General features: G+C 40.7%; 1 protein-coding gene across 1 annotated transcript; it reads right to left on the reverse strand.

Moving 5' to 3' along the window:
- Positions 1–9276: 9276 nt before the first annotated feature.
- LOC124066528 lies at positions 9277–16728 on the reverse strand. Its single transcript, XM_046402965.1, has 6 exons — positions 16671–16728; positions 12486–12559; positions 11749–12331; positions 11271–11390; positions 10034–10093; positions 9277–9920 (listed from the first exon to the last, which is right to left on the reverse strand). The coding sequence occupies exons 2-5, from the start codon at positions 12555–12557 to the stop codon at positions 10083–10085; spliced, it is 786 nt and encodes a 261-aa protein (XP_046258921.1). The 5' UTR covers positions 12558–12559; positions 16671–16728; the 3' UTR covers positions 9277–9920; positions 10034–10082.
- Between the last annotated feature and the right edge of the window lie 8863 nt (positions 16729–25591).

The following is a 25591-nucleotide window of genomic DNA, read 5'->3' on the forward strand; positions in this document are numbered from 1 at the left end:
GCATCACTGTCAGTTTCTCAGCCAACAGAGCCAGGCCTGATGGTGTCAAATGCACTTGAGAAGTCCAAGAACATGATTCTCACAGTGCTTACTAGCTTGTCCAGGCGGGTGTTCAGCAGGTAGATGATGGTATCGTCCACTCTAAGGCGGGGCTGGTAGGCGAACTGAAGGGGATCCTGAAGTGGTTGGACCATGGGCCGGAGCTGTTCCAGATTTCCTGCATCAGCTTGTCTCTTGATTTGTTGCTTCTGAATATTATACCCAGCATGCAATTTTTGGTCACATCACATTTGGGTGTGTTTGATTTGTGTCACTTGCTAGCGTGCTTGCCTGTTGGTGGATTAAATCTGTGACTGATTAAGGTAGATGTGGCCTTTTTTGGCCATGCAAATTACAGTAATGCTTACCTTAACCACTAATGACATCATCCATAATTGTAGTGCAATAAAGTTTTTACTCTATAATGGAAAATTGAAATATAGCCAAGTACAATATTTGTGATAAAAAGATAACATAAGTAAAATTATAGTTACTGATAATAAAAAAACTCAAATACAACAAATGCACAAGTACACGTACACTCACACGTCTTATCATCTTCTTTAAAAGACCACGGTCAATATCTGTTTACCTTCACAACAAAAGTGTCTTAGTATAATCAAGGGTAAATATGGTGATGCAGTAAACAGTAGTGCAGTAGTGTTCCAAAAATGAAACAAATCAGGAATAACCCAATAAGGCTGTCAAAAGTATAATGATAATTATAATTGATAATTGAACAGAAATTGCAATGAACAGAAGCTCATGTATCCACATAACTAGAGAGCGGCTATGGCTCAGGACATAGAGCAGTTGTCCACCAATTGCAAGGGTGGTGGTTTGTTCCCTGCACCCTGAGGTCTAAACGTTGAAATGTCCTTGGGCAAGACAGTGAATCCAAAATTCAAAATCCAAAGTTCATCTGTTCTATCAGTGTGTGTTCATGTGAATGAGTGAATGCTGACTGGGACTGTAAAGAACTTTGAGCGGACAGTCAGCCTAGAAGAGTGCTGTATCAATGAGGGACTTTTTATCTGACTTTTATTGGAAGAGGTTTTGAGTACTGTTAAAAATTCTGCCGTCATGACAACATTAATGAATCATTAATAAGTAGTTCCTGAATGTATCTGAATGAGAAACTCTGTCGTAGTTAGTGGCACTAAAGAGCAGGGGGAACGACTGTATTTAAAAAACTAAAACATGCTTCTGTTTTTCTTTCCGTTCCATCTTCATTTCTTCTATTTTTTTCCCTTCAAGACAGAAAACAACTGCTCAAGGTCACCCTCAAGGGCTCCTCCCTCCAGGTCTCTTTCTTTCCCCTGGTGAACCTTCCTGCTGAATAAAGGGTAAGACAGAGAGAAGCAAAGAGAGACAGAAGTAAAAGTCCTGAGTAAGCGCTGCCTGCTGAGAGAAGTTTTTCCCCACCATCAATCCTCTGTTGGTGTCTGGCTCCCTCGCCTCGTTAGCTAATTGAATAAATGAAAGATTGCTCTCTGCTCCTCGGGCACTGTGTGTCCCTTTGGCTTTGAGTTTTTCTTCCTGATGTTCCTTTCTGTCTTTTCTGTCATCCCCTGCCTATTTTCATGTTGAATTCGCATAGAAATAACATTACAGTAATGACACCAGAGGTAATGTGCCCATGTTGATCTATGTGTGTACATGTGTGTATGTGTGTGTTTATGTGTCTGGTCCTGAAGGGATGGGTGTTTCAAATGACACCTCCAGATGTGCTGATGAAGAGTGGGGAGTGAAAGAAGGGGGGTGGGGGTGGGGGACAGGAGTGTACACAGATTATTTTGAGAAAGAGAGAGAATTAAAGTAAGTAGTGGGAAGGCGGGAGAGGAGAAAAAAATGAGGAACAAAAGAAATGAGTGGGGAAAGAGAGGAGAAAGGAGAGGGGGATGGAGGAAAAGAAGAAGCAAAACAAAAAATTATAGTAGACGACAAAATTACAGGAACAGGATTGTGGTAAAGAATAAAATTCTTCTTCTAAATCAAGCTCCCATGAAACATTATTGAGAGAAACATGATAACTTATATGTAAATGTTGTTGAAAATGTCTTTTCAGTGTGTGTGTGTGTGTGTGTGTGTGTGCTGCTTTAATAATGCAGAGAAGTGCTGCTGTCACCCTGGCCTGTGCTGCTGCTGTCATTAAACGCTGACGTGCAGATGGTGGGAGCCTGTTAAAGCGCTCTCACCTCAGTCCTCTACTCCATACTGTTTATGACCAGCCACCATAATGCACTGTAATGCACTGCTAGCTATTAATTATAATCAACATCATCTCCTATAGAGTCTCCGCTTTCCTACTTCACCGACTTCTGTCTCTCTTAATTTCTACTTGCACTACCGTCGGCTCTGGGGAGAAGCTACTGTTGTTCAAGATGCTGAGCGGTTTACTCACCAGAGAGTTGGTTTAACTTGTTAAATGCTCAAGTGCGCATTGGTCAGCCGATCTCATTTGTTACTGCTGGAGCTTGCTGCTCTGCTAATATTTGTTTCCGCTGATGACGAAGTAGTAACTTCACAATATGCTTCACATTCGCCTCACAAATGTAATTATTTACACATTAAATCAAAACATGCCCACAATCAGTGCTTTTTTATGAAGATGAATTAGAAGATAACTGTAGCATGTGTGCGCTGTAGACTGTCCAGTGTTGCACTGACCTCACAGTTCAGTTCCACCTTTTTTTCTGTCATTGTCACGTTAGTAACTGACATTTTGGAGATGAATTCTCCTATATTTCCTTAAGCTTAGGCCTGGCGGGAGTGAGACTTGTGATGCATAGGCAGAAATCCTGGACAATAATGAGGTGATGGAGGAAATGGCATCTGTGATTTGTTTGTTTTTTCTAAACGCTTTCTGAATATTATACAAGATGAAGCACAATGCCCTGGGACTGCTCACAAATGTGGAGGCAATTTCGTCATTCTGTGACAATTTTGCAATGAAAATTTCATTGCTAAATGATTTTGACAAAATTCATTCGGTTTAATGCAATATGCACAACACAAATGAAAAGTTTTGAAGATGCAAATTCATTATTGACCACTTGGGAACAGATCATTATTATTAATCTAAGTGACCAAACTGTTCCCATCTGCTGCCAAACTGGGCCCAAACCTGATGATCTGATGATTCTCATAATTGATTTTGCACAAGCATTTTACAGCAGCTGCCCTTCCCGACACAACCTTCCTCAATTGTCCAGAATTGGAAATTATATCAATAAGCATTCCTGCTTTCCCATCAAGTCTCATTGGTTTTGCGTTGTATACAATCTGTTGCTCAGGGTTGACAGCCTCTGAGCTTCAAATGTGTCTGTGTGCTCCACTCCACCAGTGTGTCTTGTGCATGCAGTTGCCTGATTTGTACTATTGTCACATGTCACCCTCTCTGTGACAGCCAGCCATTCACTCACCTTTGAGTGTTGCCATTTGGAACAAATGCTTTAGATGCGGTCAGAGAATATGTACATACTATTGTCTCAAGCTTTAGCCCCACTTTGTCTCTGCCTTCGGGGCCAAGTTAGTTGCTATACCTAAACTGAACTCAAAATTTTTAATGTAAGATAGGGTTCACAAAAATATTTGTGGTAGACAAATGCTCAAAATGTTGGTAATGTACCGTTCTGTAAAACAGATTATTATTTTTAATTTAGGTTAAGACTTGGCTAGGTTCAGGCACTTGGTTAGGGTTAGGAAAACATGTTTTGACTTTTAGAAGACAAAAGTAGGTAGATTTTGTTATCACAAATGCAGATGGAAAATGTCAGTTGAAGGGGTCTCAGATGGTCTTTTGTTTGGCAGTCATCTCACCAAGCTGTCATGTAACTACCATCGCCTCCTCCTTCTGCAAATGTTATGATACATATGTAATGTATAAATTACTATATCCATGGTTTTCAGAAATGTACAATGCCAAATTGTACTGTAGCGACAGGAGTCAGTGGATTGTAATGAGGCAAAAGCACTTATAATTACCATGTAACATTCCCCTTTGGAAGCAATGTTTTGGAAGACAAATGACATGAGATACATATATTTAGAGACATTGCATAAGTGCTGATAAAGTGAATAATGACTCCCGAGGAGCCTCTTTCCAGTCCTAGCATGTTTGTGCAGTCATGTTTGTGCTATCAAGAAAGCAGTGAGTGCACTCTCACTTGCATGATATTGGAATGCCCTCTGCAGGAGGAAGAGGAGTACAGTCTGCTTAGATTTCACTTTAAATCCGTTGCATGTACTGAATTATGTACTGAATTTGAATGTTTAATGTTTGACATTTGGTATAGATCAGGGAAGCTGTAACTGCATTTGGAATGCTCAAAAACAATCAGTCACTTCAGTGTCCAGAATGGTCAGAAAGCTGAACTTAGTCTCACTTTTTGAGATGATTTTTTTTAGCAAATTACTAAATTATTACAAGTGCATTAAGTGATGCTAGTTAGAGTTATTAAACCTTCATACATTTAAACCACTTTCTGTGGACTGTTATTTTCATTAAACTCTGTAATCCCGATATCACTCTGATGAGTGATCAGACTCAGTCCATTCCTTCTGTAATATTGCTGCCGTAATTTCCAGCCTCTGAGGAGACATCTTACCCTGAGAGAGAGTTATTAAGACAGATGAGACATCATTTCCTTCAAGGCTTTTATCTTGAGGGAAGAAAATATATTTTCAAAATAACCCATCACTTGAGTTTCTCCCTCTAAGTGGTAAATGTAAGACCTTTGATTTGCTTAACACACGCTGCTTCTGCTTTCAAATGATGTACTTGAATGTGCAGAGCACCTTAATGGTTATCAGAAAATGCCACTTTTGTGTTGGAGTGCTGTGAAATCTGTGTGTGAGTGTGTGTCTTGTTAAAGGATAACCTTCTCTCCTCACCTCGCCTCTCCTGTGCATTAGAGGGAAAGTGTATGTCGCTTATAGACAGTGTGTGTGTGTGTCAGGGGAATGTGGAGCGTGTGTGACTGCACTCTGATAGAGTGTCAGAGTGAATTAGCCTCCGTGTGGCGTCCGCCTGGCACACACCACAGCCTGCCCTCTGCCCACCACCCCGCACATGTGCCCAAGATTAGAATTAATAACCAGCACTGCCAATCATGCTTTAATGACAATAACTGTGCGTTTAGGGGGCGTGGGGAGGTCACAGGCATCTGGGTCTCAGGATGGCCAATCTGCCTGGGGTCCTGATGGACTCATTTTCAGTGTTGGTGGTGGCAGCTGCTCAGGTGAGCCACAGAGACTGGCAGGAGGAGTATGGGATAAAAGAAGTGCAACGCAACAACTGCTGGGAAAGACAAATTAGATTCTGCAGGTTATTGTGTGTACTTTGTGTGTGTTTGTGTGCCTGTACACTGACAAATTGGTGAATCAAAGTCAGTGTGCACCATAAATAGTGAGTGTAGCAGTTGCGTTTTGGGACTTTTTGTGTTAAAATGGAATCATTGAGCAGCTGATCTCACTTACTTCAGACTGTCAGTAATCTCAAAAAACAAGTCAGCAAAAACAGATAATGAAAGGAACAGCTGAGTTACAAAGAAGTATAGCAACTTTGAAAATAAACTGCTATATTTTGTCTTAACTGAAATATTCTTTTCTTGTCTTTCTCTATTTATTCAGGTTCAGGTTGCAGGGTCAGCAGTCTCACTAGGAAAGCCCAGACCATCCTCTCCCCGGCACTTCCATCAGCTCATCCAAGAGGATACCAAGGAGTTCCCAGGCCAGACAACTGATGTAGTCCTTTCATCGTGTCCTGGGTCTGCCATGGGGTCTCCTCCCAGGGCCTCCACCCCCGTGTCCAAAACACCTCCCTGCTCCATTTTTCCTTCACTCGCGAACAAGACCGTGAGATACTTGAACTCCTCCACTTGGGGCAGCAACTTTTCTCCAACCCGGGGTGAGCAACACGAAAACAAATAAGCAAAAACCACATTGTTCCTTTGAGGTTATGAGGTTCAACTAACAGACGGACTTTCCTTTCCAGCACCCTGGTGTAGACCGTCCTAGGGAGGCTGAGGAGTGTGATCTCTCTACAGTTAGAACACAAGCTCTGGTCCCCCTTTTCAACTTACACCCCAGTCTGCCATTCTAAAGGCACTGACCCAGTGTCCACACATTGTTGCATAGGCATGTCAACCATGACAGCCCTACAACATCAAGAGCCTTGAGAAACATGGGATGGATCTCAGCTGCAGAGCTGTTCTCCCCCAGTGATGGGACAGCCAACCCACAAGTCTCTGTTTCTTTCACAGAATAAATGCTGGTGGGATTAAGGAGATCCTCCAAGTATTCCTTCCATCGTCCAACTATATTCTCAGTCAAGGTCAGCAGCTCCCTATCCCCGCTGTAAACAGTGTGGATAAAGTGCACTTCTCCTTCCTGAGTCTCGAGGCTGACCAAAAATCTTGTTCCACGGTATCACCAAACTCTGCAACTGCCCGGGCCACACATCGTTTGGCCTACTGTCAACTGTCATCTGCCTCAGGAATCCCACAAGCCAACCAGGCTGTGTAGGACACCTTCTTCAGCTTGACAACACCCTTCAGCTCTCAGTTTCAGGGATTTCCACCATAAGTAGCACCAGCGACCTTCAGACCGCAGCTCTGAACAGCTGCCTCAGCAATGGCAGTGTGGTACATGGTCTACTCAGATTCCATGTACACCACCACTCCTGGGATACAGTCAAAGAATTTCCTTAGGTGGGAGTTGAAGACCATCCTGGCAGGGTCCTCAGCCAGAAATCCAGAGGATGCTGGATAGACCCAGCAGACCTGTTTAGGTTTCCCCCACTACCTGGTCCAACTCACCACCAGGCTGTGATCAGCTCTGCTTTTTTCTTCACTCAAATCCCCAGACATTTGACCGCAGATCCACTGATACAGCTACAAAGACAATCATAGACCTATGGCCTAGGGTGTCCTGGTGCCAGGATACATCCATCCATCCATCCATTTTCTATACCGCTTATCCGTGAGGGTCGCGGGGGGACTGGAGCCTATCCCACCTAACTACGGGCAAGAGATAGGATACACCCTGGACTGGTTGTCAGTCAATCGCAGGGCCGACACACAAAGACAGACAACCACACACTCACACCTACGGGCAATGTAGGGTAGCCAGTTAATCTAAAGTGCATGTTTTTGGTATTGTGGGAGGAAGTCAGAGTACCCGGAGAAAACCCACACAGGCACAGGGAGAACATGCAAACTCAGCATAGAAGGGCCCAGACCAGGATTCGAGCCTGAAACCCTCTTGCTATGAGGCGACAGCGCTAACCACTGCACCACCTTGCTGCCCCTATTATATACAAATATTTTATTTAAATGTTTAACAGACTATAAAAGTGATGGCCTGTGGGAAGAAACTGTTCTTAAGTCTGATTGTTGTTGTTGTTGGTGTAGAGGGAGAACAGCAGAGGAGTGGGGTCTGTTTGGAGTGGAGGATTTTAGGGACGATGATGTTGAATGACGAGCTGAAGTCCATGAACAAGATCCTGGTATACGTCCCTGCATAGTGTAGTCCTATGTTGATCGCATCCTTGACTGACTTGTTTGCCTGAGGCAAACTACAGGGGGTTCAGCAGGGGTTCTGTGATGTTCTTCAGGTGGTACAACATCAGTCTTTATAAGGATTTCATGATCACAGATCACAGAGCGACATGTCATTTAATCCTGAGATGGAGGATTTTCTTGGGAGTGGGACGATTGAACAGAGCTATAGGTGTCCTTTAATACAGTGTAGCAGTGGAGTGTTTGTGTCCCTGGTGAGACATTTAATGTGCTATATTTTGGCAGTTCATGGTTGAGGTTTGATTTGTTAAAGTCCCCTAGAACAATGAGCAGGGAGTCCAGGTGTTTAGGCTATGTTGCAGTACCTCACTTACACAGGCCTGAGGTGGGATGTAAACACTGAGCAGCATAAGGGAGGAGAACTCCTTTAAACATGGTTTACAGTTTATGAAGATGGTCTCCAGGTGAGGACTGCATGATTTATTTAACACTGTGACATTTGTACACCAACCTCCGTTTATATAGAAGCAGATTCTGTCTCCTATCGTCTTCCCTGTTTGCCTCATTACGCGGTCCGTGTGGTGAAGATGAAAGCCAGACAGATATAATGCTGAATCTGGGATGTGCTCACTGTGCAAGGTTTCAGTGAAGAACAGGGCAGCAGATCTGCCAAAGTCCATATTCCTTCTGTTCAGGAGCAGCAGCTTGTCCATTTTGTTAGCAAGAGCGTGCACATTTGCCACGTGGATTGACAGGAGCGCAGCACGGAATCCCTGCTGCCTCAGCCTGACACCTACTGGATGGCCTGGGACTCAACTTTGTACACTGGACTAGTACTAGCTGTGCTCTGTTTAATGCTAATTAGCAAATGTTAACAGGCCCTCAGAGACTGGCAACAGCGTGTCCAGCAGGTTCCACAAATAATGAGAGATGTTTGTCAAATGAATATTGGATTGGCTACATAGCCAATCTGTAATAACTGAAGCCTGGTAATGAAAAGATCAGTCAGAGCTGTGAATGAGAGACAGCAGGGGAAAAGGGGGGAGTGGAATGGATAGATAAAACAAAAAGATAGATGGAAAAAAGATTTGCCAATGTGTAAATGAAAAATGTAGAAATGAATGTGCAGAGAATGAATACAGTGCTGACTTTTTTTCTGAATAAATAATATAAATAAATAAATCTAATTTCCTGTCATATTTCCATAACACTTTGAGTCACCATGAGGGAGCTGCAGTCTTCTGTACTTATAAGTAGGTTATTTTCCTGCCAAAGTTTTTGGTGACATTTATTTTAATAGTGTACATGTGTACCCACTTAGTCCTTTTCATCGAGGTCTGTTCAGTTAGTAGTTCCAAACTAATAACTGAACAATGAAGTTCGCCAAAGATACATTTTAAATATGAAGTGGTCTTAATCAATACAAATTTTACTTTTAATTGCAGATGAAAAAAAAATGTCTGTTGATAATACACATTCCTATGAGGCAAAGGATATCCTGATGAAAATGCAGCAATGTAAATTTGAAAGTTAAAATTCACGTTTGTGTGTGTGTGCTGTATTCTCAGTAGCAAGGTTAATTTTTGAGCTAATTTTCAAAAAAGCATATTTCAAAAGCCTTTAAAGATGGTGAATTTGTCCTTGAAACATTTATTTGAAACATTAACACTTTCTTGTACTCTCACTTTTTCAGGAATGATTTTTGTCCACAGCTTCAGAAAATCTTCAGTTCCTGGAGGATCATTTGTCAGTGGTGCCTGTGGAGGAATGTTTCTCATTTAGCTTAATGTCCAGAAAAGTAATATTAACTTTCTGAAAACAAACAAACAAGAGCCACAAATCACAAGCCCCAAGGCTGTACAGAATTGTACACAAAATTTACAGAACCTAATAACCTCATCTCAATAGACAGACAGGGGGCTCAACCATGTAACCACAGATATGTTCACAACTACAACTACTACTACACAAAATATATCTTCAGTTTAAGTGAGGTCTCGGTGACTGAGACAGGACCAAAACAGGAATATGAGAAAAACAAATGAAGTGACTATGTTTCATGTTGCTTTATTTCATTGAGTATTAGCTCTTTTGATGAAATGAATGCAGCCTCCTTTCTTATCTCAGCTCTGCGTTCAACAGAGCGCTCACAGTCCAACTGTGGCTGCAGTTCGATAGCAAAGCATCTAGTGCAAGGTTTGCTGATGAATAAAGGCATTAGCTTTGTGTGGCAGTTTCAGCAGCAGAGTTCGGCATGTTCTCTACGCCTCAATGGTCCATGGCCTTCTGTAGGTAAACATACAGTCCAGCTAAGGCGAACGTAGCCTCACATGCCACCGCTGAGTGCTGGTTTTTCACCTGTGTGTAAGAATAAACATCAGTCAAGACTAAAGTGTGCACACTCACAGACACATGTCAGCAAATGAAAACACATTTAAAACAAGATACAAAGAGTAAAGTACATACAATACCTCCTCAATGACGACCAGACATACTTCATCAAACTTGGTATTCAGGGTCTCAGAGAGGTGCTGTGACAGAACATCCAAGGATTTTAAGCTGTTTATTTTCTTCATTCTGAGTGTTCAAGTGACAAGAATTCACCAACTGTACTGTGCAACACTTCAGGAGTTACACAGACGCCTTAACACACCTTGGGTTCTATCTTATGCTCGGTACAAAGTCTCACACAGCACAACATGCCATTACTAGTTTCCAACCAACAGAGTTGCCATTTTCAGGCTTACTTTTAGTGCTCACTTTTGGCCATTAGTAAGTAGCAAATGTCCCCATGTGCCCATCTGTGTGGCCATGAATATGTTGAGTTGGGTCTTGTCTGGCACATTGTTGGGGCAGCAGAAAGCAATTGTGCTATAGATTCACAAAAATGTGGACTAAAGTCAATGGAACAGCATGTTCTCTCCTGTTTACAGGGCACATTATTCAGTGTGTGACTTTTTGGATGTGTAGAAGAATACATAACGTTAACATTAGATGCTGACCAATCCTATTTGAGTGCCAGGAGATTTAAGTAATCAAGGAAGTCAAGCTGCTGTCCCATGTACCCACGGTGTATCTCTTAATGGGAAGACGCATGTATCGTTAAAAATGCAAGGGATCACTGCAGATAATATAATGAATATTTTCCTCATTGATAATGTATAATTTTACCCACCCACATCCCATCCTCTATTAATCAGAATGATCATTTTTATGACCCAGCTTTGTCTGAGATCTGTGCATCATCATATACAGGGACATGCAGCAGCCCTTCTCCTCCTCATTTAAATATTGGTGCATTTACTCATATGTAGTCAAATGGAGTTGTTGATAGGACAGAGAGTTTGGGGAGAGAAGAGGCAGAGGGTCCACCTTGTCTTTAGTAAAGGCAAGTGACCCTATCAAAATAACAATGCACCAGACGGAGGTTAAAAAAAATAGAAAATGAAACTCTGACTATCAAAAACATGTTAAATTTTATGCTATACTAATATATATAATAGTTTTATCATTTGCAGTCTGATGGCTGCAGTCACTGGTCTTCTTGTCGGGTAAACAACAAAATCACTCTTCAGTTCCCTGTTTATTATTCAAAGCACTGTACTTAGTGTAACTATAACTCTATAACTCTCTAAAATGATAAATAACCTATGAATTAAACCTGAAGTTCACAGCTTGTGCTACTTTCACTCAGGATGTGTAACTTACCAGCCCCACCGACAGCTTTTGCAGGCCAAAGGTACATCCCAGTTCTTCTTCTAATGGTTTGAGAAAATGTTGGAAGGGTTGGGGACAAATGGGGCAACACAGGAGCCCTGTTGGCAGCCACTGGGGATCAAAGTGAAGCGAAAGAGTTGAGCTGGGCACACTCCAGTCTTTCAACAATAGCCTCTATCTTTAAAAGTTTGGAGCTTATATCAATCAGGAACCTACTTGTCTACCAGATGATCAGCAAAATAGGCATCACTTAAATTTCTACAGCAAGTGACAATTTAAATTAAGGCGTTGGACTTGTAATAAAGCAACCCTTCTATGGGTATGTTTGAATAAATGAGGTATCCAGAAGTCTGATTTTCTGAAAGATTTTCTTTGCTGTATGACTTCAGTTGATCAAAGCACCTTGCAGCAAGAGTTTCCACAAAAGAATAACATCTCCATTCAACACTAGTTCTTCAGAAGAACTCACCTGCTCCACTGGGTTTGGTAGAAAACACAGGGAGATGAGACATTCTCCTCCTGGAGAGAGGAACTGCTTGAGGAGGAGGAAGAGGAGTTGGCACCTCAACAGGACTTTCACTCAGAGGAATGGCCCTCAGCCCTCTGACTGTGAAGCTATGTGTGGAGCTGAGGGTGGACAGAGTTGCTGGAAGCTGTTGGGCTCTGGACTCTGTCTGATTACCAAGAAGCATCTCCAAGAAGGAATCATAACTCTCCTCTTCCTCATCCAAACTTTCAGAGCTCCTCTGGGTCCTGCTGGTGTCCTCCATGTTCAAACTGGGTTCCTCTAAAACAGGCCTGAACCTAAAGTTTTGCTGAGGGGATTTTGCACTTCTTTTGGGAAAAATTGGTGGGTGAGGAGAAGGTGGAGCAACATGCTGAACAGGGAGTCCCAGTCTCTTCAGAACAGCATCATCACGGGCTTTAGCTGCAGCACACAGACGTTGTGCATGATGAGTTAAAGCTGCCTTCTTAGCCATCTCAGCCCTCTGTATGTCCAGGATCCTAGACTCACTGGTGAATTTATCCAGTCTACGCTTGCTCCCAGTTTGCTGTGGCAATAAAGTACAACAAAAAACTGAGCCAAATACTTTTCTAAGATGCCAGAGAAGTTTAAAGAGCAATCAGCTGCTCAGTATGCATCTGTGAAAGACCCTCAGATAGGAGCAGAAGGGAGGACAGACTCTAGTAGAGTTGGTTACTTACGTCACCATCATCACAGTTCGTCTGCCTCCATTTCCAAAATCGATGGAAGATGTTTGATGTTTCTTGATCCATGTCTTCCAGATGTCAATATTCTATTCCAATAATGTATAGTAGATTTCACCTGAAAAAGTCATTCAATTTGAACACTTAATGCTCACCTCTGCATATAATCACTATTTTCACATCATTTTCACTCTCTTTCTGATTTCTCTGAGTCTTTGAGTATTCAATGCTGACTTCAATTAGTGTTTACCACAACCAAATTTAAAATGTGTGAATGAAATATTTCTTACCAAAAGTGGTCTTCCAGGAGAAAAGGGGAAGAGGGATTCTTATTATATACATGAACTCTCTTGCTTTAATGGGGCCTTAACCTGAATCTGATAAATTATTGTCATGTAAATGCTTCCTGATAGGATTTGGGATTTTGGAGTCTGTGCATCATCACATACAGGGACATGCAGCAGCCCTTCTCCTCCTCATTTAAATATTGGTGCATTTACTCATATGTAGTGAATGGTGAAATGAATGTTGTCAAGATGTTGAGTGACCTGCAAAGTGCTTAACATTTAAACTGTAAAATATTACAGTGACATGATAAATTGAGACAGAAAAATCAATGCAAAAAAAGATGCATGTTTTGCAATTCTTGTTTACTTTCTTCATTTGAAATTGCCCAAAGAAAATGTATATTTCGTTTTAAAGATTGAACCAGCATGAACTCCCAAGAAGACGTCAGTGATTCAATCTGTTCATCACTCTGCATTCTGTGCTTTTTGGTGTTTCCTGTTTTATTTTTGTCAATTCTGTGTTGTGTTAGTTTCTCACTTCCTGTCTCTGTTCTTTCACATTTTTTTTCCAATTTTGATTAATTGCGCTGCCTTAATTGGTTTCACCTGTGTCTTGTTAATTCCCCTATACAAGCCCTGCTCTGTCTCTCCCTTGTGCCAGGTTGTAATGTTCTGTTGTGTCATTCCTTTTATTTGTGGGGTTTTGTGTGTGTGCTCGTGTGTGCATGTGCTCTACTATTTGCCTTTTTTTTGGCTACTTCTGTTTTGCCTTTAGGCTTAATGGAAAATCTAATCTAATTAGATATAGGGCAGGTTAGGACAGGTACAGAACACTAACATTTTTATAGTTTTACAAAACCTTTTGTTCTCATTAAAACGTGAGATCAAAGATGACATCAGAAAACAAAATAAAAAGGTAATTCCTTAATAATTTTAACCCTTGTGCTCCATGTTAATATGGGCTACAGATTGGTTGTACAGGAACAAAAATGAATGAAGAATAAGAATCTTTATTAGCTCCACTTTCAGTGACTTAATTTCTTTAACATCAGTATTACAGAATGACAGAGCTCCTCACCCTAGCCCTAAGAGAGCGCCCCGCCACCCTGTGAAGGAAGCTCATTTCAGCTGCTTGTTTCCGAGATCTCGTTCTTTTGGTCATGACCCAAAGACCGGTTCACCTGTCAGTCTCACGCTCCCATCTTCCCTTACTCATGAACAAGACCCCGAGATACTTACACTCCTCCACTTGAGGCAGGAACTCTCCTCCAACCTGAAGGGGGCAGACCACCTTTTTCCGGTTGAGGCCTCGGATTTGGAGGTGCTGATTCTCATCCCTCGGCTGCAAACCTCCCCAGCGCATGCTGAAGGTCTTGGTTCAAAGAAGCCAACAGGACAACATCATCCGCAAAAAGCAGAGATGAAATCTTGTGGTTCCCAAACCAGACACCCTCCGGCCCCTGGCTGCACCTAGAAATCCTGTCCATAAAAATAATGAACAGGACCGGTGATAAAGTGCAGCCGTGCCAGAGGCCAACATGCACTGGGAACAGGTCCGACTTACTGCCGTCAATGCAGACCAGACTCCTGCTCCGGAGAGCTGAGGAGTGTGATCCCTATATAATTGGAGCACACCCACCGGTCCCCCTTTTTAAAAAGAGGGATCACCACCCTGGTTTGCCAGTCCAAGGGCACTGTCCCCGACTGCCACACGATGCTGCAGAGTCGTGACAACCAGACAGCCCCAAAACATCCAGAGCCTTAAGGTACCCAGGACGAATCTCATCCACTACTGGTGCTCTGCCACTGAGGAGCGTCTCAACTATCTCAGTGACTTCGGCTTGGGTAATGAGTGGATCCGCCTCAAGGTCCCCAGCCTCTGCTTGCATGACGGAAGATGCGTCAGCAGGATTGAGGAGATTAAAGCAAAACATTAACATTTTGGAAGCTTGTTTGCTATCATGTCGAGGATAAGATAAGAAGATTGGTAGCCATCAGCAGGTTATATTAGCTTAGCACAGAGACTGAAAAGAGGGATAAACAATAAAGTTGACTTTTCTCAAAAGGTAACAGAATCTGTATACCAGCAGCTCTAATGCTCACTAATTAACAGTAATCCAACTTTACATAAGACTTAGCAAAACTCTAAATATCTCAGTTTGAGTAGATTCTCTTTTTAAACAAAACGTACAGTTCAAAAAGCTGCCATTCAGTTTGTATGCAACCTGGGTTGACCCGTCTTCGCCATACACTTTCAATAAGAGCCTCATAGTAAGACCCACTAACTGACCTGCCTAACAGGATTTCCATATTGGAAGTCTAAATATTTAGGAAGCATGAAATCTTCCCCAGCACTATCACCCCTCCAGTTTACCATAAAAGCTGCTTTGGTTGTGGTCTGTGGCTGTCTCCAAGTGATAGGGAGAGCGAGGGCCAGTGTCAGCATGACTACATGGACAAGCAGCCTGCTGCACAACTCTTGTCAGGGAGTGCACAGCCTCTAGAAAGACCAAGCTTAAAATGAACACCTTTAATACAATTCAAATTGTGCTTGTATCCACAAAGAAAGCAAAGCAAATTTTCAACTTGCATTACTTGCAGGAGTTTAACCATGGGAACGTTTGTGTTTATTTGCCCCTAACAGAGCGTCCTACTGTACATTAGTCTTAAGCTATAGGGAAAAACAGCAGGCACCAAGGATGTGTGTGTTGGCTCTGACCGAGCTCATTTCTTACCATAGACTCTGGTTGTTTCCTTGCAGCATCTTAATTTTTCCTTCTCCTCTTTGTAATGTTATGTTCATGAAGTAAAGTACTTTTTACAGTACAGTACAAACGCCGCCACAAAGTTAGAGTGAAGCTAAGTCCATTTTTTAGTCCCAAAGAGTTGTATGTTTGCAGGTTTGGATGCTTTTGCAAGAAGTGTCAGTGTGAGAACTCTCCATAACACAAGAGCCTGTTGACAGACAGTTAGATGACATGAATCCTTAGTAAAATCCCTTCCTGCTACAGTATTTTCTTAACTTATGTAATGCAAGTTACAGTACTTATTTGAAAAAAATATCTATGCTCGTGAGCAATATGTTAAAATCTACAGATGAAAACACGCAGAGCTTTACTATCACATGGCAGAAAACACACTGCATCTTCTCAGCTCTATCATATTTAGGGGACAGTTTTGCAACAGCCCAAATTATTTTCAGTGAAAATATTTATTAATTAAGTGTAATGTAATTAAGTGTAACCATATTTTTGTTTGTTTGTTTGTTTTGTTTTGTTTCGTTTTGTTTTTTACATCAACAGTATTGTTAAGGGTGGGAAAATATTACAAACACTGCAAAAACTTTCCTGTAACAAAGCCTGATGTGCTGCATGCCCATCCACCACCTCACCCCCTGTCCACCATTCATCTACCTTTGCCTCAGCATATACTGTATAAAGGGCACAATACTTCCAATGTCCAATGTGTCCAATGTCCAACAAAATTCCTATGGAATAGTATAGACTAAATCTAATATATACTTTTAACAGGAAGTCACAAGATTACTCAGTTCTTTATCTGTGAGGATCACAGATAAGATCACTGTAGTTAGAGGTAGAGCTGTCACTAGCTTACTAGTCACAGCTCCTTAAGACAGAATGTACAGTGTAACACTTCAAACTAAATATCTAGAACTGCTTCACATTTTCATATCAGATCACCACAGGGTAATATGACATTTTACTGAGGGTGGAAAATTCATAGAGGAATTTACTGATCAGTAAGAAAACATTTTTTTCCCTCTTGGAGGGCCAAATTTGAAACTAAATGGTGGACCATAGTCCAAAACACCTATTGTGTTAAACTGTAATGTCAAGATGCATGCTCGTGTCAAAAAAATATAATCAATAATTACCTTATGTTACATGCAGGCAGGTTTGTGTGTGTCTCTTGTTCCACAGGTGTCAGCTGTGAGAGTGGATCCACCTGTGCCGCCGGGCTGTCCTGTTGATTGGTTCATTGGAGCTTAAATCTAGCCAATCATCATTCAGGGACCTTGGCATATATAAGCCAGCACACCTGTCTGATTTTGGTGAACTAGGTGAGTTTGGGGTACCCCATACATTTGTGCAGCACATAGTAGGTTTTGTTAATACACACTAGGGTTATTTTTTGGTGCCACCCGCTGTATTTCATTTATTTAAGCCTTTTTTTTTTTTTAGATCAGAGATAGTTAGGCCTTTTGTTTGTTATTTTGTTCCTAGCAGTAGAGCATAGTCAGGCCTAGTTTTTTGTACTGTTTTTTGATTATTTTGGCACAACCACTCGTTCCCAATCCTCCCCCACATTTGTTTAGGTTTAATTCCTGCTGTTTCTGTTGTATCTAGTTTATGATAGAAATAAAAGCATCTTTATTTTTCTCCACCGCATGGACTCCTTTAAATTGTTTGGTTGTTGTGTTACATCTTCCAGTATTCCCCTAGACTCCACGTCAATGGGGCCGTAACACCTTATAAAAAACAAAAGTAGCATGAGCAGCAATTCATATTAAAATGTATTTATTTATTTGATTTGATTTGGCTAAATTGAGTCCAATTGCAAGTCAAATTAAGGAGCAATTTTATAGTATTATTTAATGTAAAGAAGGAACCAGAACATGCTGTCTGGCCACTGTTTAAGTACATTTAGTCTAGTCTAGTGCTTTGTATTTTTCTGACCAAAGTCTATGGAAAACTACACATTTCCATCTTTCATGATTCTCAAGTTAACAAGCAATAATGGGTTTAGAGATTCTCCTACATCTAAGGCTAATTAAAACACTCTAAGAACAATTTAATAATCAGTGATATTTTTGCTGGAAAGTCTAAAACAAGATTTTATATTGTGAATAAATAATTGTAATTGTGAATCTCCCCACTGCAGGACTACTACTGCTATTCCTTTTATTATTTCATATAAAGGTGATGTTGTATATAGTTTTCATTGGTCAGCAAGTAATGCATAAGTGCATGCATAGTTATGCATGCATAGTTATCTGTGTACTAGTTTGATCATTTTATCTTCTTTGCTAACCAGGACCTTCTGACCACATTGGGAACCTGACACTTGAACAGACAGCAAACTAAATTGCATGTGTCCGACAGTGGTCTCGCCTGTCTGGACTCTTCTAACCAGAAGTCATATAGAGGGTGTAACAGACACATTTAACATCTCAAAATCCTCATTTTCAACACACCTCCATCAATCTCTTTCCCTGGTCAATACACAACTGTCCCATCACATTTTATGCTCTAAAGGACAAGCTCTTTTGCATCTCTGTTAGGGCTTCAAGCAGCCAGATTCCCAAATACAGTCTGTATTGTCAATAGATGTCGCATTCCCATTGTGAAACCACACTGCAACAATAGCACAGCCTATTACAACAGAAAACAATTTTATTCCATTGCTCTCACCGGATTCTGAGACAATAAACCGTCCTTCTGTCATATAAATGTAGGTCACCCTGGTAGTTGGAATGACTCCAGAGCATTTTGAAACACTGATAAAGTACTACTAAAGTACATCTACTGCAAAATTCATTGGGGATTCAGCTTCCCCTCTGTCTTGACAACTAATGAAGCCCTACAGGGTTAATGGCCACCTAACCGTCATGCCAGGCGGTTTAATAAAAAAGCTTAATGCAGTTGCTGTGGTCATTGAGCCTGCTTTAGGCATCATAAAATCTTATAGAAGTTCATATGGCTCAAGTGTCTACATATGAAAAAGTGACCAAAAAAGTCGCCAAAAGTGACAAGTATCAGTGCAACAGTCACAGTGTGCTGCATTCTTTACAACATTTGTTTAGAACCAGGTGATCAACTTGATGAAGAAGAGCAGAGTGTTCAACTCAGGGGACATTGATGAGCCTCACCCACCATAACCCAACCACTAGGATGCACATTATTACAGAGATATGATTTGTGCCAGTATTAAAGGACTGGATACATCTTCACACTCAAACCTCTCTATTTGATTTTTCTTCTTTAACACATTTTTGTAAGCTGGTGTGCAGGTGATGAAAAGCAGCTTGTGTCAAATGCCAAACTTTCTGGAAATCAAAATACTACCTTGTAATATTTTTAAGGCTCTAAGGCATTAACTTATCACTTCTTGATTCAAGTGCCTCTATATCATCGAGACTTCTGCTGTGCCCCCAATTGACAGCTCATGGTGCTAAGGACTGAAGCAAAATCAGCAGAGCATCTCACAGTATCAGTGCACCCCGGAGGAAGTCCGGTCACAACTGTGAATGTGAACCACTGCTCCCTTTGCGGAGTTCTAGTTTTTTGATGTATCAAAAAGGACAGACACCTCAAGTGGTATTTGTGTTGCTTTTTCTCAGTAACTCAGTGATCTGCTGTTGCTGCTGCCCAAGCTCTTTTAACTGGGACAATACTGGACCCATGTATGTGATCATTTCATTCTCAAATCCTCTTCCCCTTTCATTCAGTCTGCTCCAGCAGTTAAGGTTCTAAAATAAACAGAATAAGTCCCAGACTCAGCTGATTGGCGAAAATGCAGGTGTGCAGGTGAACAGGCAGCTCATAATTGGTCAGTCTCACCCAGCTCTGCTCCAGATTGACTCTCTCTCTCTCTGTGTCACACACACACACACACACACACACACACACACACACACACACACACACACACAAACAAGGAGAGGGGAAGGAGAGGAAACATAGAAAACAATGGGAGAAAAGATTCTAACACCACTTTACCAATTCCAGCCTAACTAAGGATATGAGAGCTGCTGTCCTTTGCTCATCCTGGTACACGATGGTCTTCGCTTGTCTTTTTTCACAGTCGGTTGTGTGGTCTGAGTGGCAGTTGAAGGACCATGCTGTTGATGGTCAGTGTAGAAATAACGGTGCCTGGGAGCACACTCCTCACACCAAATATGTCATGTATTTGCTGTGAGAGGACAACAGAATTTCTGTCAAAAGTCAGACAGGTACAAAGTGGTATTTTCCACACCAGTTTGCTGTGTTGAGTTACTCCCTTGACCACAGCGGTAACTGAGTCACTGATCAAGCCCTGAAGTTCAATTGTGGTTGGCCAAATACTGAATAGAAAAATGACAGCTATTTGTCTCTACATCTTGGATATATTAACAATGCAAGAACTAATATTCCTGGTTATATTGCCCTCTCCTGTTGTCCAAGGTCTGTCTTTAGCCTCTTTTGTATGTTGTTAGCAAATTACCTTGTGAATTTGTATCCACTGGCAAGGAATATATCAGTAGCATACTAGTTATCTGGGATATCATTTTATAATTTAGCATTAGGGCATATTTAAGTCATTTTTTAAGTTTTTGTGTGTGTTGACATTTTTTTTCTGCTGATGCTGCCAAGAATGTATTTGCTTTACTGCAATTGTCCAAAGAGTCACTGAGTGTGAATAATTTATATTATTTACTTGAGATTGTCTTGATATTACTTCAAGGTCAGTCTACATTTTGGTGAATAAATAAACACTCATTAGTTTCATTAGTCTCTGTTGTCTTAAATGTGAATGTACTAAATAACTAGCCAGGAAACAAGAATGAAAGCACCAATGGCTACATAGGTTTCTGCTTCACAAGCAATCATTCAACAGTATACAACAACAGAAAAATAAGTCACAAAGTGGGCTGTCCATGTCTACTCTGAACTATAGAATCTAAACAATCTAATCATGTCAGAATCGGTTACCTAAACTTAGCATGTGTCAAGAAACAGAGACACTGTGGTTGTACGTCTTTATTTGGAACAATAAAAAAAAAAAGTAGAGGAGTGAGCAGTGGGTCTGAAGTCACTGATAGAACTGGCATGAGGTGTTTTTTGGTACAGGGTTGATTCTTGGTGCCTTTCAGCCCTGGGGAACAAATCTTACATTGAGGAATATTTTGAACATTGAGGTAAAAATAGGTCCTAGTTGATAGGCACATTCCTTTAGAACTATCCCCTTGAGTTTATCAGGGCCTGGAGTTTGAGGTATTTAACTTAGGGATGACCTGCCTCTCCTGTAGAATCACAAGGCATGGGTTCATTCCAGTGAAAACAGCCTCACACCTCACAATCTAAAATAAAAGACAAAGCTCTTAGTGGGCCTTCAGGAGTTGGGCTCGGCCCCTGACTTCCAGTGAAGGGAAATCTTAATGCTTCAGCATACCAACACATTTTGGACAATGCTATGCTTCCAACTTTGTGTGAACACTCTGGGGAAGGTCCTTTTCTATTCCAGCATGACTGTGTCCCAGTGCACAAAGCAAAGTCCATAAAGACATGGCTGGATGAGTTTGGTGTGGAAGAACTTGACTGGCCCACACAGAGTCCTGACCAACATCAGTGTCTGACCTCACAAATGCTCGACCGGATGAATGGGCAAAAATTCCCACAGAAACACTCTAAAACCTTGTGCAAAGCCTTCCCAGAAGAGTGGAAGCTGTTATAGCTGTGAAACTGTTTATGTGTTTAGAATGCAATGTCATTAAAGTCTGTTGGTGTGATGGTCAGGTGTCCCAATACTTTTGTGATACCAATTCAAAAGCACATTTGCTGAATGTGGTGAAATCTTATCAGAGCCCACTGAATTTTTTTCCTTCCTTTTTTGTCATGTTATGTTTTTTTTTTTTTCCCTCTGAACTATTTTTTAATATTCAAAGTTGAGATTCCATGTTGAGAACCCCTGGTATAAAGTCTCATTCAGTAGCCAGGAAACAGCCCCTTCCACTTCCATGGAGTCATTTCAATCAGGAGAAACTATAATGAATTTATCGTGCACAGAGAAATAAACTTTGGTGCTTTGACCCCAGCAGGATGTATATCACAGAGAACTGTTGAATTTTCAATACTCTGGTACTACGTGCAACAGAATTGCAACTGATTTTTTTTTAATATTTGAGAGTTAAGCCTCTGTTTGAAACAATGACATATGCAAGTTGTTTTAAGAGAAAACTGGGCTGATGGTCGTTGGTGTCATTTTGTTATTGTCTGAGTAAAAGCTGACTAAAACTACATGGTGTTTTAGTCAAAAGTAGGTTCCATAATGTAGCCAAGGCACGTCTTCTGGTCATTTTCGACAGCACTATTTAGGAAGGACAGGACCCTTTGAAGAGCGTCAGGCTTTGAAGCCAATTTTGACATATTGGCAAAATCATGCAATTACTACATCATATAATGACACACAGACCCAAGACTTTGTGACAGAAAAAAGATTTTTGGAGTTTCACAACCTCCATGAAATGACTTCATTTCACTAACAGAATTTGATCCATTCAGTTGATCCACCCATTCTCCATGGGCCACTACAGCACCTGTGCAGTATGCTTCCATCCAAGGTATTCCTTGAAAGGGAAGAGCTGACATCATGTGCTACTGAGCAACTTTAATAGGAATGAATGGGGCCCATCTCCGATGATCTGTCCGGGTTTCCCTAATATATCCACGAGAAGGATCACACAAGATGTTTTCACTTTTAATTAATTAGGCTTTATGGTTGCACAGCTAAATAATAAACAAAACAAAAGATCTTTTATAGCCTATGTAGGGATATGTATGCATGAATGAAGGTCCTTGAAGACAGATCCCTCCCTGTTGCTTTTTCTGGTACTTTTTACCTATAGATGATACAAAACCTTCATTTAATCCTTATTGCATTAAGCAAGAATTGAAACAAGAGTCCCAAATTAACATCATATAAAATAAGAATTCTCTCTCTCTAATAAATTGCAAAATTCATAAAAAATGTATTGGTTGATAATTACACCTGAAAATAATATGGGATTGTCCCTCAAGCAAATTCTATAACTCAACATTATTATTTTAAAAAATTCTATCCTGTAATGCCCAGCTATTTTCACAAGATGGCGGCAGGAGTATAAAGAATAAATGTGTGTCTGTGTCCATAAAATCTCTCTCCTCTTAAGTCTCAGCCGATGACATAATTCTTTTGCCAATGAAAAGGATGGTATTCTGTTTGAAATCAAGGAAAATGTATGAAAGCAATCTGTCCAGTCCTTCTGAAGCAGAGAGTGGCGACACTCTTGCTATTTTTGATAGATTTTCACCACGTCAATAAAAATGATGATTGTGATCATAATGTGTTCATTTTATATAATTCCAATTTCATTGTTTGGCTCCTATATGTCATCAAATAACCTTCTTTTTATTTTGTAAAAGATTGTGGATAATTCAATAATGGCTTTTTCTCCCCTCCCCGCCTCAGCTGCTTCTTGCTCTTGGCTGTGTGAGGAATGCCCTTGCTTTGCACCACCTATTAATTATTCAGCCTGTAAAATTAATATTCACATTGTGACTATAAAGTCCTCTACAAATAAATACAAACCCTACAATGCCTACCTCATATTGTTGTGTGTGTGTGTGTGTGTGTGTTTTAGCAGCAGTAGTAAGGGTGATGGCAGGAAGCCAATTGTGTATGTGTATGTGTGTGTGCGTGTGTGTGTGTGTGGTCTGGGTTGCTGTTAAGTTGTTTTCTATGCTATCTATCCACTCTAATGGAGTGGTAATTGTTCACAGCGTACTGAAGCAATTTCTTAACCTCATCTTGACAGGGAAGGGTTGGGAGGCAATCAATGCTGTTTGACATTGCTCTCACCAAGCTGTGCATTGCCACACCTGTGTTGGTGTGTGTGTGTGCGTGTGTACAGAGTAAGCTTGACACATCAGAAGTTGAGGCTGGTCACCATGGAAACTCCCTACCCAGAAACAATTTCCCATTTGGCAAACGGCTGCTTGGATGAGGTGGTCCTTAGTGAGGATGCTGACAGAGGGATAAAAGAGTATCCAGGGTGAAGCATCAGTCATTTACCCCACAGGCTGGAAATCCTGTGTTAAAGCATAGCGTGACTTTTCAATTTATATTAATGATAACAGAATTTTTCACCCTGAGATGTATTTGCAGTAATGGTAACGCATTTGGGTTCCTCTCTAGGAAAGTAAAAACAGCAGTTTATACCTAGTGGTGTGGACGTGTTGATATATACCACCTGCAGACAATGAATTTAGTAGGTGCTGCAGCTTCAAAACTTGAACGACCTGATTAAATTTATTAACACATTATTTTTTTGTCTGTACCTCAAATTGTAATGTTAGATAAGAAGTGGTTGAATGCTAACAATAGCTGTTCACTCTACCTAAATGGGTTATCAAAACTGTTTTTTACCTTGAAATATGGCCTAATGTCCAATATTTTCACTATGTCCTGTCAGTTGTTTATACAACTTGCAGTCTGGAACCCAGCGGTAAGACAGCATCCTTCTGATAACAGCTTTGAGCATGACATCAGAGAAATGGCTGCCATGTGAAGATTAGTTTACTGCACTATTTTATGTACAGTACATCTTCATGTTGGAATGGTAGCTCTCACTGCTCAGGAACACTTTGTGCTGTATGTGATGCTGCGAGTTATCTGGGATCAGATACACGGCCAAGTGATTACATATGCCTTTAACACTGACAAATCAACTGCAACATTACCATGCATGCCTCTAACACTCCAGAGAGTGAATAGATAAGACGCTTCCTCCTCTCTAATTAAGACAACTCTTTCACTTCCACTATGTCTGCTACATCACACTGTCAGAGGCGACTCACTGCCTAATCCTGCACCCTGAGTAATTTCTGAAAAGGTGATGGTGAATGTCAAGGCATTCATTGGCCATCGTGTGGCAGCTAGTGTGGCCCATTAAAATCTCATTTCTGAAATGCAACATTTGTGTGGCCCTGAGCGGATGAGATCTTTCACTGTTATTAACACAGTCAACACGGGCCAATAATCTGCTTCATCTTCGCTTGGAGAGGGGCAAAGAAGAAGACCGAAGGATAAGAGACTGGGGGCTGGCTGGAACAAAATAAAGCCAAAGAGAGCCAATTATTATTCCTCTTGTATTATCTTTCTGTATGCTATAATTCATTCACTCATTTTATTGCATTCTTAATTGCATTATGAAAAAAACATGACTGAAACAAATCAAGTGAACATAATGCTACCATCTTTATTAACCCAATCTAGTTCACAGATTATTACAAACACTCCAGTTTGTTTTCAGTGAGAAAGACACAATTGTTACTATTAAATACAATGAATGAACGAATGGATGAATATAGACATAAATATAGTGCATGAATCTATCTTACGTTCATTGCATCCAGTAATAACATGTGCCCCTACTGCCTTCAATAATATTACAATCTGAGAGGAGTAACTTATTTTAATATACAGCAGAGCATGTTTTGGTACATTGATATTCATGAAAAAAGTTTTATGATTTTAAAATTGCCATGATCTAGCAATGTAATAAAAAAATCAATAATCAAGTAATCCTTGACAATGTAACGATAATCCCATTATAGTTTTTCAAAATGTATTCTGGGTTGATTAGAGTTACTTATTTTTTTTGCAAAATGATTACATAATCCCAATTACGTGGAATCCTTGGCCAACAGTACTGCATGCCCCAATGTCTATTGCAAGGTCACTTACATACACATTTTTTGTATGCAATTGACAAGCCAAATAATCTAGATCATGCCTTTTATTTCATGTTAGAAGTAATCTCATTCTCACAATTTGTTTCGCAGTATTGTCATTCACTGTCTGGTTTCATGCTGGCGGAGTGCCTTTATCAAGGGCTCATTCATGCTTCCAACCATTCACCCATCTTCCGGCAGCATCAAATGAATGCAAGTATCTCTGTTTTAGCAATTTTAGACCATTTTCAAATTTTTCTTTTTTTTTTTTTTTGAGAAGCATCAGTCAGGATTCTATGCTCACACAGAAACAGTTCTTATAAAT

Source organism: Scatophagus argus, chromosome 10 (assembly GCF_020382885.2).
Source record: "Scatophagus argus isolate fScaArg1 chromosome 10, fScaArg1.pri, whole genome shotgun sequence".
NCBI classification, from domain to species: Eukaryota; Metazoa; Chordata; class Actinopteri; family Scatophagidae; genus Scatophagus; species Scatophagus argus.

What these genes read in the sequence shown, in the direction of transcription:
- LOC124066528 (XM_046402965.1), bottom strand. Translation starts at nt 12,557, where the DNA reads ATGGATCAAGAAACATCAAACATCTTCCATCGATTTTGGAAATGGAGG. An exon ending in CGAACTGTGATGATGGTGAC is followed by an intron (nt 12,332 to 12,485) that starts GTAAGTAACCAA and finishes TTATTGCCACAG; the next exon opens with CAAACTGGGAGCAAGCGTAG. An exon ending in TACCAAACCCAGTGGAGCAG is followed by an intron (nt 11,391 to 11,748) that starts GTGAGTTCTTCT and finishes TTTGATCCCCAG; the next exon opens with TGGCTGCCAACAGGGCTCCT.